The sequence below is a fragment of the Dipteris shenzhenensis genome, chromosome 4 (assembly GCF_047967505.1).
Source record: "Dipteris shenzhenensis isolate YYH24624 ecotype China chromosome 4, Dip_SZ_1.0, whole genome shotgun sequence".
In the NCBI taxonomy this organism is placed as follows: domain Eukaryota; kingdom Viridiplantae; phylum Streptophyta; class Polypodiopsida; order Gleicheniales; family Dipteridaceae; genus Dipteris; species Dipteris shenzhenensis.
Window position 1 is genome coordinate 10,706,658 of NC_141599.1, and position 12,275 is coordinate 10,718,932.

The following is a 12,275-nucleotide window of genomic DNA, read 5'->3' on the forward strand; positions in this document are numbered from 1 at the left end:
TTTTGGTATTTTAGATTTTGGGCAGGCCTTATGAATGATTTATTATCATCACCTTGTTAAGACTTTATGAGCCAACTAAGGCATATAGCATAGTAGCATTCTAATCAAGGATGCAATGGATGGAAATGTTCTCTTCTCACATTTTCTCACCGCAGCACACCTCAAGGACATCATGCACAAGCCTAGCACCCACCCAAAAGGCAAGGAAGTGAAGGAAAATAATATGGTTTTCAGGTGACTAAAAATTCACAAAAAAAGTCGTGAAAATTTAAATGATGTGACTTTTCAGCATTTTCCCTAAAATTCAGAATCTAACTCTTTACAATGCTCTTAACATAAGGCTGCTCCTCTTTTGATCCGACTCAAAATGCTTTACATATCGAGTAACAGCATCAGTCTCAGGTATTCAGGGCATCAGCTTCAGAATGAGTCAGCTGCCAACTAATTTTCCAAAAGCACACTAAATTCCCTCTGTGCTAAGTTAAGCACATATCAATGAAAAGGCTGGGTTAATCCGCATACTTCTTATTAGAACCAAAACACATACCTGTTTTGACTACATTGCATGTCCACTCATAAAACTTCAAGCAAGAACTCTATTACATATAGCATGGACTGCAAACCATGAGAACCCTGCATTCATCAGCACAGAAAATTAGATGGAGGTCACATGTACAGGTCCAAGCACACTACATATTTATGCATTCAGCATGTTTTAAAAATCCTTTCTCAAACGGGTAAAGAGATATTAGCTGAAGGCCACATGCAGAAGTACAAGGAAACTATGCTATTCATGCATTCAGCATGTCACGAGCCTGTCCTCAAGAGGACAAGGGAAAACTCCACCAGAGGCTATGTCTTGACTCTTGAGAACGACCAAAACAGAAAATTGAAGCGATAGTCCACAGGAAAAGCTTCCTTCCATTGCTGCTTTGAAGACTGTAACCATAAGACTTGAGTTAACATCAAGCAAGCAGAGCGCTTGTCTCAATCCTAGGCTTGCCAAAAATCCTTTACAGGCCCAGCATTGAGAAAGCAGTTTTGCTGAAATCAACAGCTGCAAGCCAGAAGCTTACTACAGATAAGTCTGAAATTAGGAGGGTCTAAAATGTACATTTGATCTAGCAAAAAATGAAGAATTTCTCAATCCCTGCTTGGGGGGCTTCGCATGCCATTGATGTTGCCTGTGTATGACCACTTCTTATTTGAGCCCAGTGATGAGGGTACCTTGCCGGGATACACTAACTCTTGCTTTGTTTGTGCTGCAGGTGCCTTGACACTCCAGCCTATGAATTCAGAGATGGTCTTGTTTTGTAAAGATCGTGCAGGTGAAGAAGGCCTGCTGGCATGGGTACTCGAAGACTTTGAGAGACTCGGAAACTGTAATAGATGCACTGGATGTGCTGGAGCTCCACGTGGGCTGCCTACTTGCAGCGGGGCATACAAAGTAGAAGAGGCCCCTCTGTTTGTGGAAGGGTTTCTAGATAAATTGGAAGGCTGATTACCCTTGGTCACGTCGTCTACATGTACAACGTCATCGATCCGTGCCTTGATATTGAAAGCCAGACTCTCTAATACCCTTGAGTAACTCTCTAGTATTGATTGACCAACATCCTGTAGCAGACACCCAAGGCCAATCAGAACCAAGTGAAGATGAACATTCACTGATGCCTTCTCATGGTAAACTACAATTCTGTGCAACCGCATTGCACATTACAAAGCAAGACCAGGGTGCGTTCAAATCATGTTTGAGGAGTGCACAGTTCAGAGATTACGTTGGAAAACAGTTAATAAACAGTCACATGCATGGTTACATAGCACAATCAAACCGTGATAATCAACAGTAACTTGAATTAATCACACAAGGTGAGGTGCGCTGCAGATGTATGTGAACTAGTTCTGAGGCTGAAGGCATGGACACATTATTTATACCCTGTTGTATTGAATCTTAGACATATCGAGAATGGACTGGGGCAAGCCTGGAAACTTTTGTCTCAGCAGTAGCAGAAGGCTTTGAGCCCTTTCAGTAAGCCCCTCCTTTTTCTCCGAATCTATCACCACATCTTTGGGGAGTCCCCAAGAACCCTTTGAGCCTGCCTGAGTTTTTAACTGCATCTGCATTTGCATGGTTTGCAGTTTTCTTTGCCAGATATGCATAGCTGCTTCCACACGATTCACCAACTCTAAAACAGTATGCTCTTGAGTGGAATTGATTGAAGAAATCAGAACATCGGGGGAAAAATGCTCCCCAGTCATTGAACGATAAAGTGTCTCCCCTAGGCTCGATCTTCCATTCTACACACACAGTGAATTGGTAATCAGAAGACCAATAAACACAGAAACATATCTTCTTGTTCCAACTTCACTTGAAGCAAAAATGGCACCACACTGGAAGAAATGTCCTCTCCTATGGTCATCGCTTGGTAGTTACGATCCTGGTTAGCACACTGGTAGGTTTTGAGAGTTCCATACCTTAGGCAGGGAGTCCAAATAAACTGCAGGCACTTCCATCTCAGAGAGGACTTGAGCATTGATTGCTAATGCAGCTTTCAATATCTGGTTAACACATTCCCTTTGGTGCTGCAGATGTTTCCTTGCATCAAGGGATAGACCTTCCGCAGGAACTCTTACAGTGGGAAGCCACCATTTCTCCTCTTGTCTCTGAAGAGTGTTTGCGTCCTTCTCAGCCATGCCTAGTACTTGGTCGCTATACCAAAATTGTGTGTGACTGAATGTGTCTAGGGTCTCCTGTCAAAAGGCAGCCAACAGGGATGGTATTGAGCACACCCGTTTATTGTTCCCGTCGAGTGAATAGTGGTGCCCATCAGAACAAACTGCAAAAACTTACAAGTAACATTGCATCCAGTTTCCGCAGCGCTGGAAGATTAACGTGAAGATCTGGGCGAGGCTTTGTTACCATGACCTAGGTCACAACAGCCGTTTCAAAGTTGAAATTACGGGAGAGCCTGAGGGAATTAAAACTCGAGATCATAAAAATATGTATACGAGATGACTGCATGTTTCTACCTCCATAGTGCTTCCGTTAGGCAATGGCTGCGATGAAGGCACAAATTGAACAATGTAATCACAGACTGAGAGAAGTCCTGTCATCTCTCTTCGCCACCTTCCTTTTCGTTCTCGAGACAATGGCTCCAGCCGCCATAGCTCCCCAAAGACAGAAGCTGGGAGGCCGATGAAATGTCAGAGCATTGTTTCAATGCAGAGCACAAGGACACTGATTGATCTCATTTGATGGTTCAAAATAGAGTTAATCTTTAAAAATACAAGGCATGGATTACCAGAGAGATTTGTGATCGCATTAGAGATAGCAAGGGCAGTGGAAACTCCTTTCCCTCCGCCAGACAAGTCTTCTCCGAGCAAAAGTTTAGCGAACCTCTCTTTTATCATCTGTACTTCTGTTAAGAGCACAAATTTTTAGACAAACATGTAATCGACTCAAACATACGACTTGTAGTTGGGTCAAGAGTTTTCAGATGACGAAACAAAACATTGGTTTCGGAAGTGGCTCTGATACAAGGTTGGCTGAAATGCAAGTGCAGAACAATACCCACGAGCAGTGAACAAAGAATGTCCAAGCGCAGATAAGCTCACCCGAAAGCTCAGGATCCTCGGTCTTTTTCTCTTTTTTACCTTCCCATCCCGGAGTTTCTCCGCTATTGATAATCCTTGGGAGTGAATGCAGCTTTCCCAAGCGAGACCTGTTCCTTGTAGCAACCGGCCATTCAAACGGGGACGAGTCCGCAGAATTGCTAGCCGTGGACTCGTCTCCATCCTCGAATGAATCACGCGGGCTTCCCAGCAGCGATCCTTCACCGAGGATGTCTGAATACAATCGATCAAAACTTGCACTGGAGCTGGTTCCGTCAACACTCTCTTGCTCCGCAAGTCGCTCTGGAAGAGCATCGAGAGCTACTTTGTCTAGTTTCGGCATCGAAGAAGCGTGAAATTCTCTCATGAAGACATCTGTGAAGGGAGAGGCAAGAAGACGGTTCTAAGGCGCAACCTGGGCGAACTTGAGCATCTCTTGGCCCTCTATAAGCAACGTTCTACACGCTACAGCGGAGAGGGAAGCGGAAAAAACGTGAATGGTGCTGAGGGTGGAAGGAAGGAAGTGCGGGATGATTCAAACCAGTCGAGAATGAAATGCAAAGAGGAGGGGAAGAGAGCACAAACCGTTGAAGGATGCAGCAGCAGGACGTGCATAGGGAGGAATTAAAGAAGGCACTACGCGTACAGGAGTTCGGTATGCAACGATGCGACTTGCCAACGCCGACCGCATACCTGAGAGCTTCCAAATCCAGGCCAGTCCATTGCACTCCAATTTACTCTCACTTACTCACTTCCACTCCTGCATGCGCACCACGAAGAAAAGGGCAGCCCATGGGTTACATCAACGAGCTTGCCGTGCAACCGCAACAATCAACGAAACAATTGTTTCATCTTGCCCATTGCAGTTGGTCAAAATTGCTGTCTTTGTGTTCGCAATTGTTGTGCTAGGCAAGGCCTGCGTGAGGTGAATTCGGCAAGCTCACACGAAATGGGTGCTTGAATGTTGTTTTTCCTGCTGTTGCCCCTCAGTGCTCTCCATGATTCCTGCGCATCCTCAGCCTTTCCCCCGTCCCAAATTCAAGCACCCAATTGAAGATTCAAGCACCCATTTCGCAGGAAGCGAGGATGATGAAGGACCAGTGCATCCTCAGCCTTTCCCCGTCCCAAATGCAAGCACCCACTTGGAGATTCAAGCACCCATTTGGCAGGAAGCGTGGATGATGTCTAAGAACCAGTGCTGCAACAACGGCAGCAGCAGGGGCAAGAGCAGGACGAGACTGAAATAAAATACATTGTTCAAGCTATCCAATTGAAGATTCAAGCAGCCATTTCGCAGGAACAAGCGTGGATGATGAAGCAGGATCAGTACGGGAAGGCTGCAATGGCAGCAGCAGCAGCAGGATGAAAAATACAGTGCTGAACATTCCTCACACACAGAAATCGAAGCAGCGAAAGGCCCGATGTGTCATAAGTTGCGCAGCCGCTGCACTAGAGCTTCTGATAAATGCGTGGATCATCATCGATTCCTATCATCATTGTCAACCAAGGCTGCTCAAGCTTCCTTGAATGTTCCTCGCAGACTTTCTTCCTCACACACAGAAGAATTAGCGGCCCGTTTAAAGTCTCAAATTTTCCTCCATTCATCATAGATTTGTCCACATTCCACAGGATTCCTTAATTCAATGCCTCATCATTTTTCCCTATGAATCACTCTAGTATCTACCGCTTTTGCTTAGATTCAATCTAGCAACTTCAACTAAGGCAAATCAGTTTTACTAATCTTGGAGTTTAGACGATGCATACATTGAAATTTGCATAGATTCAATCTGGTCCTGGGTCGATACATTTACTGATCCATATCTCCCTCTCGTGCATGATGTAACTACCAAAAGCGAGTAAACCAAACTCAAGCTTCAAGATCTCAACATGAGAGCCATTCCATCATCGCCTTCCCACCAAGTCACTAGTTCCTCCTCCGCTCTCTCTACTTAGGTCGGTTACACATCAAACCCACCCCCGCCCAGAAAAATATATTTTAGTGATGGGCGGGGCGGGCCAGGTTACATACACATCACCATGTCTCAATGGATGAGTTGTTCAAATGTGTGGCAGGAGGTAATGGGTTCGGGCCACACCAAACCTACGCATTAAATTTTTGGGATAAAATAAATCCCCCACTCGGGCGGTTGGACAGGGGGTCTTGCCCGCCCAAAGTTGGACAGGGGCCTAAAAATACGAGACCAGTTGGATGACCAATTGGATGCCGCCATGTGGCGCTTTGCAATAAATCTTTTGGGCGGGCGGGCGGGCAACTGGCCAATGTGTAACCAGCCTTAACCTTCCGCTACATATCCGAGTCTCCATTGATAGGCAACTACATTGTGTCAATTGGTTGCTTGCCCATAGGTGCCTTAGCCAACCCCTTGAAGTCCCTCAAACAGGTGACAATCTCCAAGAGGAGTGTCTACCAAATGCATGTGTAGTTGGCTCGCTGGCTGGCTCGAAGACAAAACACGCACAACGTAGAAACTAACCACCCCCGCCCCCCCAAAATTGCCCCAACTCCAACCTTGAAGGCCTTAGAAAATTGTAAACCACTACGCCTCCAAAATACACAAGTCTTGATGGGCAATCGACTCCAATACTAGCTATTTCTAGTCATCCTCACTCAATGACTGTCCAGTGGCAATGCACTCTTACCCAATGGCAATTCACTCTATTGGAATAACCTTGGTGCCCTATCACATAAAAGAGCCAACTACCATGAAGACCTTTCATCTTGTACCGAGTTGTGTGTGCCCTCACTTGTGAATTCTAGCTCATAGCTCCAATGTGCTCTCATTGGTGGCTTGACCCCATAGAACCAAGCCACACACTCATCCTAGAGCACAACCCAAAAAAAGAGAGTGCACCCCTTACGTTTCTCATGAAACCCTGCATCAAGCAAGGGTCCAAGATGCAAAGCCAAGGCTTTTGTTGATGATGATGGCCAAAACCGGGTCTCCTATCTAGCCGTAACACTGCAAGAGGCGCCAAAGAGAGATGCTCTTAGGGGTCCTAGAATCTCCATGTGTAGCTCAATATGCTAAATAAGAAACATATACAAAATCACCTTGAGGTACCATGAGCTACCTCTATCTACCTATTGCACACCATGCCCACAATGGACAAATCAAGGCAAGAAGGTAGAGCTTAATCTTTGACTCACCCTTGAATATTGAAGGTTGTGAGTGCAAGTGTTGGATCTAGACAACCGATTGTCACCAAGTTATGGATGTACTCAGTAAAAATCCAATACATGGGGAGTTGCTCTTAATACAAGTATATAGATGGCCCTCCTATGGGGTTTTGAAGATTGGATCATTTCCAGTCTTCCTTAAGCACTCACATTTTCAATATAGACATCTACAAGTTTTAGGGTGAAATAAAGAATCCTATCCTATAATCTCAAGTTGAATTGGGTTCACACTCTTATTGGAGTGCCTCTAAGAGCAAAGCCTAGATACAATTAGACCTATCTACATAAATTCCAACAATGCCAACAAGTTTGTGTGTGGAATCCTATGACAAACTTAGGCATTACCTTTCTCTAAGCTAACTAGCGTTACCTTGAGAATTCAATTAACATTCCATGATAATGCATAGCTTATAATCCTTGCCCACCATAATGCCACAATAAAAGCATTGGCCATTCAAGGCATAGCATATTCACATGTGTTTTGGAGACTCAGGTACCTCAATTAAGCTAGCTCATGCGGCCTTTAAGCCCCATAAACGTTTTCACCAAGTAGATCCATAGCATGGCTAAAATGCAACAAGTCCTATAGAGCTTTATGCCCATGACCTAAAGCTTCTAGGGGGCCAAAACAACAACCATGTTATAAGTAGAACTGGTTATGCAAAATATTGATAAGTAAAAGACTACTCAAAGGAATAACACCTACTTGAAGTCAAGGAATAACACCTACTTGAAGTTGAAGCTATTAGATCCTTTTAGAATGAGATTTCCAAGCACTCCAAATAGTGGTCAAGCATGCTGCTCTAGCACCTCCATCCTTCACATGCTAATTCCTTTTGGTAGACATTAAGCAAGCTTTACACTTATTGTGGCAAGATTCGGGATATGTTGAGGGTTCACGAGTCTAGGAATTCTCATGGAACCCCATGTGTTTTAGGTGTAGAATAAATGTGAAGGGAGCGCACAATGGAAAGTAGAGGGATTTGGACATACCAACCTTGCTTGTTCATTCCTTACTAAATTCATAACTTCCAAAAGCCTCCTTCCTTTCTAACCATTGTAGCATGCAACACCCACAATTTATGCATTGCCTCTTTATCAAGAGGGTAGCTATCTACAAATCATTATGTGGCAAACCTTATGTTTCCCTACAAATTATCAAGCTCCCAACTATCTTCTACCTTTTTGCATAACCTCTTAACCAATATTATTCTTTCACCCCCAAAAAGAAAACTTTGATCGAGTGGATTGATGGAAAAGTGCCGTTGACATCCAACTAGGGCATTATACTTCATTTTGAAGCTAGTCTAAAAAGTAAGGCTAAAATATTGTATTGATGATGGGATCGTGTGCAAGTGGGTTTTGTAAAAAGCATGAAGCTTCGACAAGATGGAAACATCTCTAAGATGGCCTATGCCTTTCGATGTAGAATAGAATAAGGTTATATTGTTAAATATTCATTGACTGTTGTACTGAGCAAAATAACATATATGATTGATGAACTTAATGTTTTATATTATATATATTCATATGCTACCTTGCAACACACACACACACACACAGAGGCAAGGTAGCACATGAGTAGTCATTCATTTATTTTTTCAAACATATCCTTCTCAAGTTTTGGTATAAAGCAATTGAGAAGGACATGTTTGAAACAAATTCTACATGACTATTCGACTACTACCTTGTACAATATATTAGATACACTGTAAACACATCTTGAAAAGTATTAGTTGATATATGGGGCCTATAAAATAGTTGAACCTTAAATTTGCAAACTTTTATGGTAAGCTTGCACGTTTGCTCCAACATCTCTAAATAAGAATATCATCATTTCACAACCCCAAACACGTCTCACACTAACTATGGAGTTTTTTACTACTAAGCTCCCATGATGAGTTTCTTAATTTACTTGAATACTTTGACTTTACTTGTTTTGGAAATCATTCACATTTATTGAGACAATGAATTGCACAAAAATGCATATCGTCTTATATTCCTCAGGAAGACATTCTCTTAGATTCAATTATGATAGTGAATGTTTAAAGTTTTTGAATTAATGTTTTAAAGTGCATCTTTTCCTTTCTCATCAAAATTGGCCACCCAAATCCCAATGGACATGTCTAATCAATGGTCAAAGAGCAAACCTAAAGAAACCAAAATTATAGCTACATCAATTCTATGAATGCAACCTAGTCTTTCGTTCTTTCCTTCAGAGCTTGTTGGGAAGAGATGGTCCATTGCATAACACTCTTGATATAAAGTAGGCAACACTACGCACTATTAGCCAGAAAAGAAATCAGGACAAGTGTCTAGATACTAAGCATGGTGACGCTCAAGGGCCATAGAGGAAAGGAGAACGAGAGGGCAAAACGTTCACATAAATCAAGCCCCATATCTCAAGTCTATGATACTCCCTTGGTCTCTTCCCAATTTTATAATATGTTCAAACCTCTAGGAGGACAAGTGGAGGGTTGGCACAAGGAATCTTGCCACCTCATCCTACTTTCCCCATTATTTAACTTGAATTCTTGGAGCTTCTATACCTCCCCCACATGGGCCTATCCTATATGGATGGAATAACCCAATATAATATCCATCTCCACCTAATTTATATTACTTCTCCCATGGACTTTGAGCCATATCTCACTAAATGCACGCATGGGACCGCCTAGGTGGAGGGGTGGCACATGGAGGACCATGCCACCTTACATTTTATAATATTACTACCATGGATTATGTACAACACACCTTATGGGTCCTCTTACGTGGAAGGGTGGCACATGGTCATGCCTTGCCACCTCAACCCTGGGTCCTATGCACACCATATTTTATTATACTATTGCCACACATACAAACACACACACATATTAATGCCTTTTTGTGTTCTATGGCAGTCACATGGCGAAGGTGGTAGTAGCTAGTTGCGAAAAGGTCAGGGAAATCTCTGAACATTTCTAGGAACTCATCTTTCTCACTTGGAGTGAGGTCTGGGGAAAGCATAGATTCAAGCTGTTGAGGACTATCTGTTACCTTTTCTCCCCCCATCTAATCCTTCCATTGATTTAGACATCGAGGATGAGAGAGTATCACTGTCTTGCTCCTCTTCTTCTTCTGGTTCCGTGGCACCTGGTTGTACCAGGATCTTCTTCTTAGAAGCACCAAAAGACATGCGTCCTGTCTTCCAATAGCTAATTGCATCACTCTTTATCAACCATGGTCTCCCGAGTATGGCTGGGTAACTCTTGCCTGTATCTTCGATGTCCACTACATAGAAATTGACGGAAGTGGTCAACCCATTGACAGTGATGGGCAAATCCTCAATGACTCCCAGGGTGGCGAGTCATCGACCATCTGCTACCTTGATTCGAGTGGAGGAACGCCTTGTGCATTTCAAATTCAATTTCTTCATGATTCGGGGCACCATGATATTATATGCAGCTCCCCCATCAACACACACATTTTTGACACGGCAATTATCTATGATGACATCTACTGTATGTGGGTGCCGATCAATTTCTTCAGAGATAGAAGATACCTCTCGTACCTTTCCCTTTTTCTTGCTCCTCCTTATTGAGAGCCCTTGCTGCAGCTCACTTCTCACCTTAGGGCTTAATGTTATTAGTTGAGGGAGCGTGATGCTCAAAGACCGATGAGCAAGGTCCTGAACGACCGAATAATCCTCTTGCCCTAAGCCGATGGGAAAATCCGAGAGCGACCACTTACTCCTGCCAGATCTTTTAGTCTTCTCTGTTGGTGGGTCTGCCATCTCAGCATCTGAGGGCTCTGAGAAGGACACCTTCTTCCTGGGGCGGCCTGGTCCACAGTTTGGAGAGGGGTCTGAGGTGGTACGACTTCTTTTCCTGAGGTCAAGGATCTCTACGTCAGAATCCTCAGTGCCTGATTCACTTAGAAGATTCACCCTTGGAATATTGGGACATTCCATGCGATAATGACCCTTCTGGTGGCACTCGTAGCATACAACATTAGCACGGTCTCTTGGAGGGCGGTTGGCTTGATTTCTGATGCCCACCATCTCAAGCCGAAGATCATTCAGGGCCTTGGCTAGGTCATTGACTCCAGGTTCTATTGCAAGGGGGGCCGCTTTAGTTGGAGGGGCCGAGGGAGTAGAAAGGAGGGGGGCTCGTGGGCGAGGCTGGGGAAATCTTTGAGGCGGAGGGTGAGAATATACACCTTGTTGAGGGTAAGCATCTAAGGGAGGACCATACATTTGAGGTGGAGGCGGTGGATACATCCGTGATGAGGGGTGGGGGTATGCCCCTGAGTTAGACCCCCCAGGTGGTTGTTGCAAGAATTGAGGGGGTTGCAGAGGGACAATCGTCTTCTTTGAAGCGGGGTCAGACTGAACTTTATCAAACTTTTGAGCAATCTCATGTGCTAGCACCATAGTTTCTGGATTCTCCCATTTAAGCTTGAGGCGGAATTTATCACTTGCTCCTGCTACAAGGTAGCCCAACACATACTGAGTCATTACAGCTCAAAATCCGGTATTGTCCTCCTGCGTGGCAATTAAATGGTCCAGGAGCACGACCGCGCGATCCACATATCGACGTGCCGTCTCACCTTCTGACTGCTTCAAGTTTGCCACCTGCAGGTACACATTCTTCGACTCCTCTTCTTTGCTGAAATACTCAATCATCGCTGCTGTCAACCTTGGCCAGCTTTGGCAAACGTCTTCGGCCTACTTCTCATACCACACTTGAGCCAAACCCTCTAGAAATGTGGGAAGAACCAACAGCCATCTGTCTTCAGTAAGAAAGTTGAGAGAAACACAACGGCACTTGAAGGCCACAAGATACTCATTTGGATTTTCTTCCACCCATCCACAAAACACGGGAATGTCAGCCATGCTTGGAAGATGGAAAAGAGAGAGGCAAGACGAGGCTTATCTATGGACAAACAATAGAAAGAGGAAGCTTGAACTGAAAATCGAGTGAAGATACATCCACAAAGCACACATAGGCAGGGTAGGGTGTGACTAGTGTATTGTGAAATACTACACGGGAAGAATCTTCAGCATAGAATAGCACATAGACAATCTTAAAAGGACCAACCCTCATGATATCACATCCATCTTTACAAGCGAGGGTTAGAGACACGGCGCTGCATGAGGTTGTTCATCAAGGCAAACAAGAATGCCATGACAAATGTCAATAGTTGGAGAGCTTGCACATCACCTTAAGCTTCTTCCAGTTCTTGTAATCGCCATGCTATTTCTTCAAGGGGTGTGCGGTCTGGCATCCTTCTTTTGAGAAATGCCCTTGAGGACCTTTCTGATGATCTTCCAAAGTCGGTAAACTCGTATCAAATATGCCCAACACTTAGTTTCATGATGACCACAACCTTTGCATTCCTTACAAATGATCACCCTCATTCGTGGCTTGCAGCTTTGTTGGGGCGGTGCTTCCACTTGCTTCATGCATGATTGAAGTACAAGCTTGAC

General features: G+C 44.1%; 1 protein-coding gene across 1 annotated transcript; it reads right to left on the reverse strand.

Annotated features, from left to right (window-relative positions):
• Positions 1–391: 391 nt before the first annotated feature.
• Positions 392–4,909, reverse strand: LOC147902445 (rop guanine nucleotide exchange factor 3-like). Its single transcript, XM_087373142.1, has 8 exons — positions 4,195–4,909; positions 3,613–3,984; positions 3,300–3,416; positions 3,028–3,182; positions 2,849–2,923; positions 2,473–2,748; positions 1,933–2,295; positions 392–1,614 (listed from the first exon to the last, which is right to left on the reverse strand). The coding sequence occupies exons 1-8, from the start codon at positions 4,298–4,300 to the stop codon at positions 1,144–1,146; spliced, it is 1,935 nt and encodes a 644-aa protein (XP_087229268.1). The 5' UTR covers positions 4,301–4,909; the 3' UTR covers positions 392–1,143.
• Positions 4,910–12,275: the final 7,366 nt, after the last annotated feature.

Coding starts and splice junctions, on each gene's coding strand:
- LOC147902445 (XM_087373142.1), bottom strand. CDS start 4,300: ATGCGGTCGGCGTTGGCAAGTCGCATCGTTGCATACCGAACTCCTGTA. Junction 3,417..3,612: donor CGAGGATCCTGAGCTTTCGG/GTGAGCTTATCT, acceptor TGCTCTTAACAG/AAGTACAGATGATAAAAGAG. Junction 2,749..2,848: donor AACTGGATGCAATGTTACTT/GTAAGTTTTTGC, acceptor GCCTTTTGACAG/GAGACCCTAGACACATTCAG.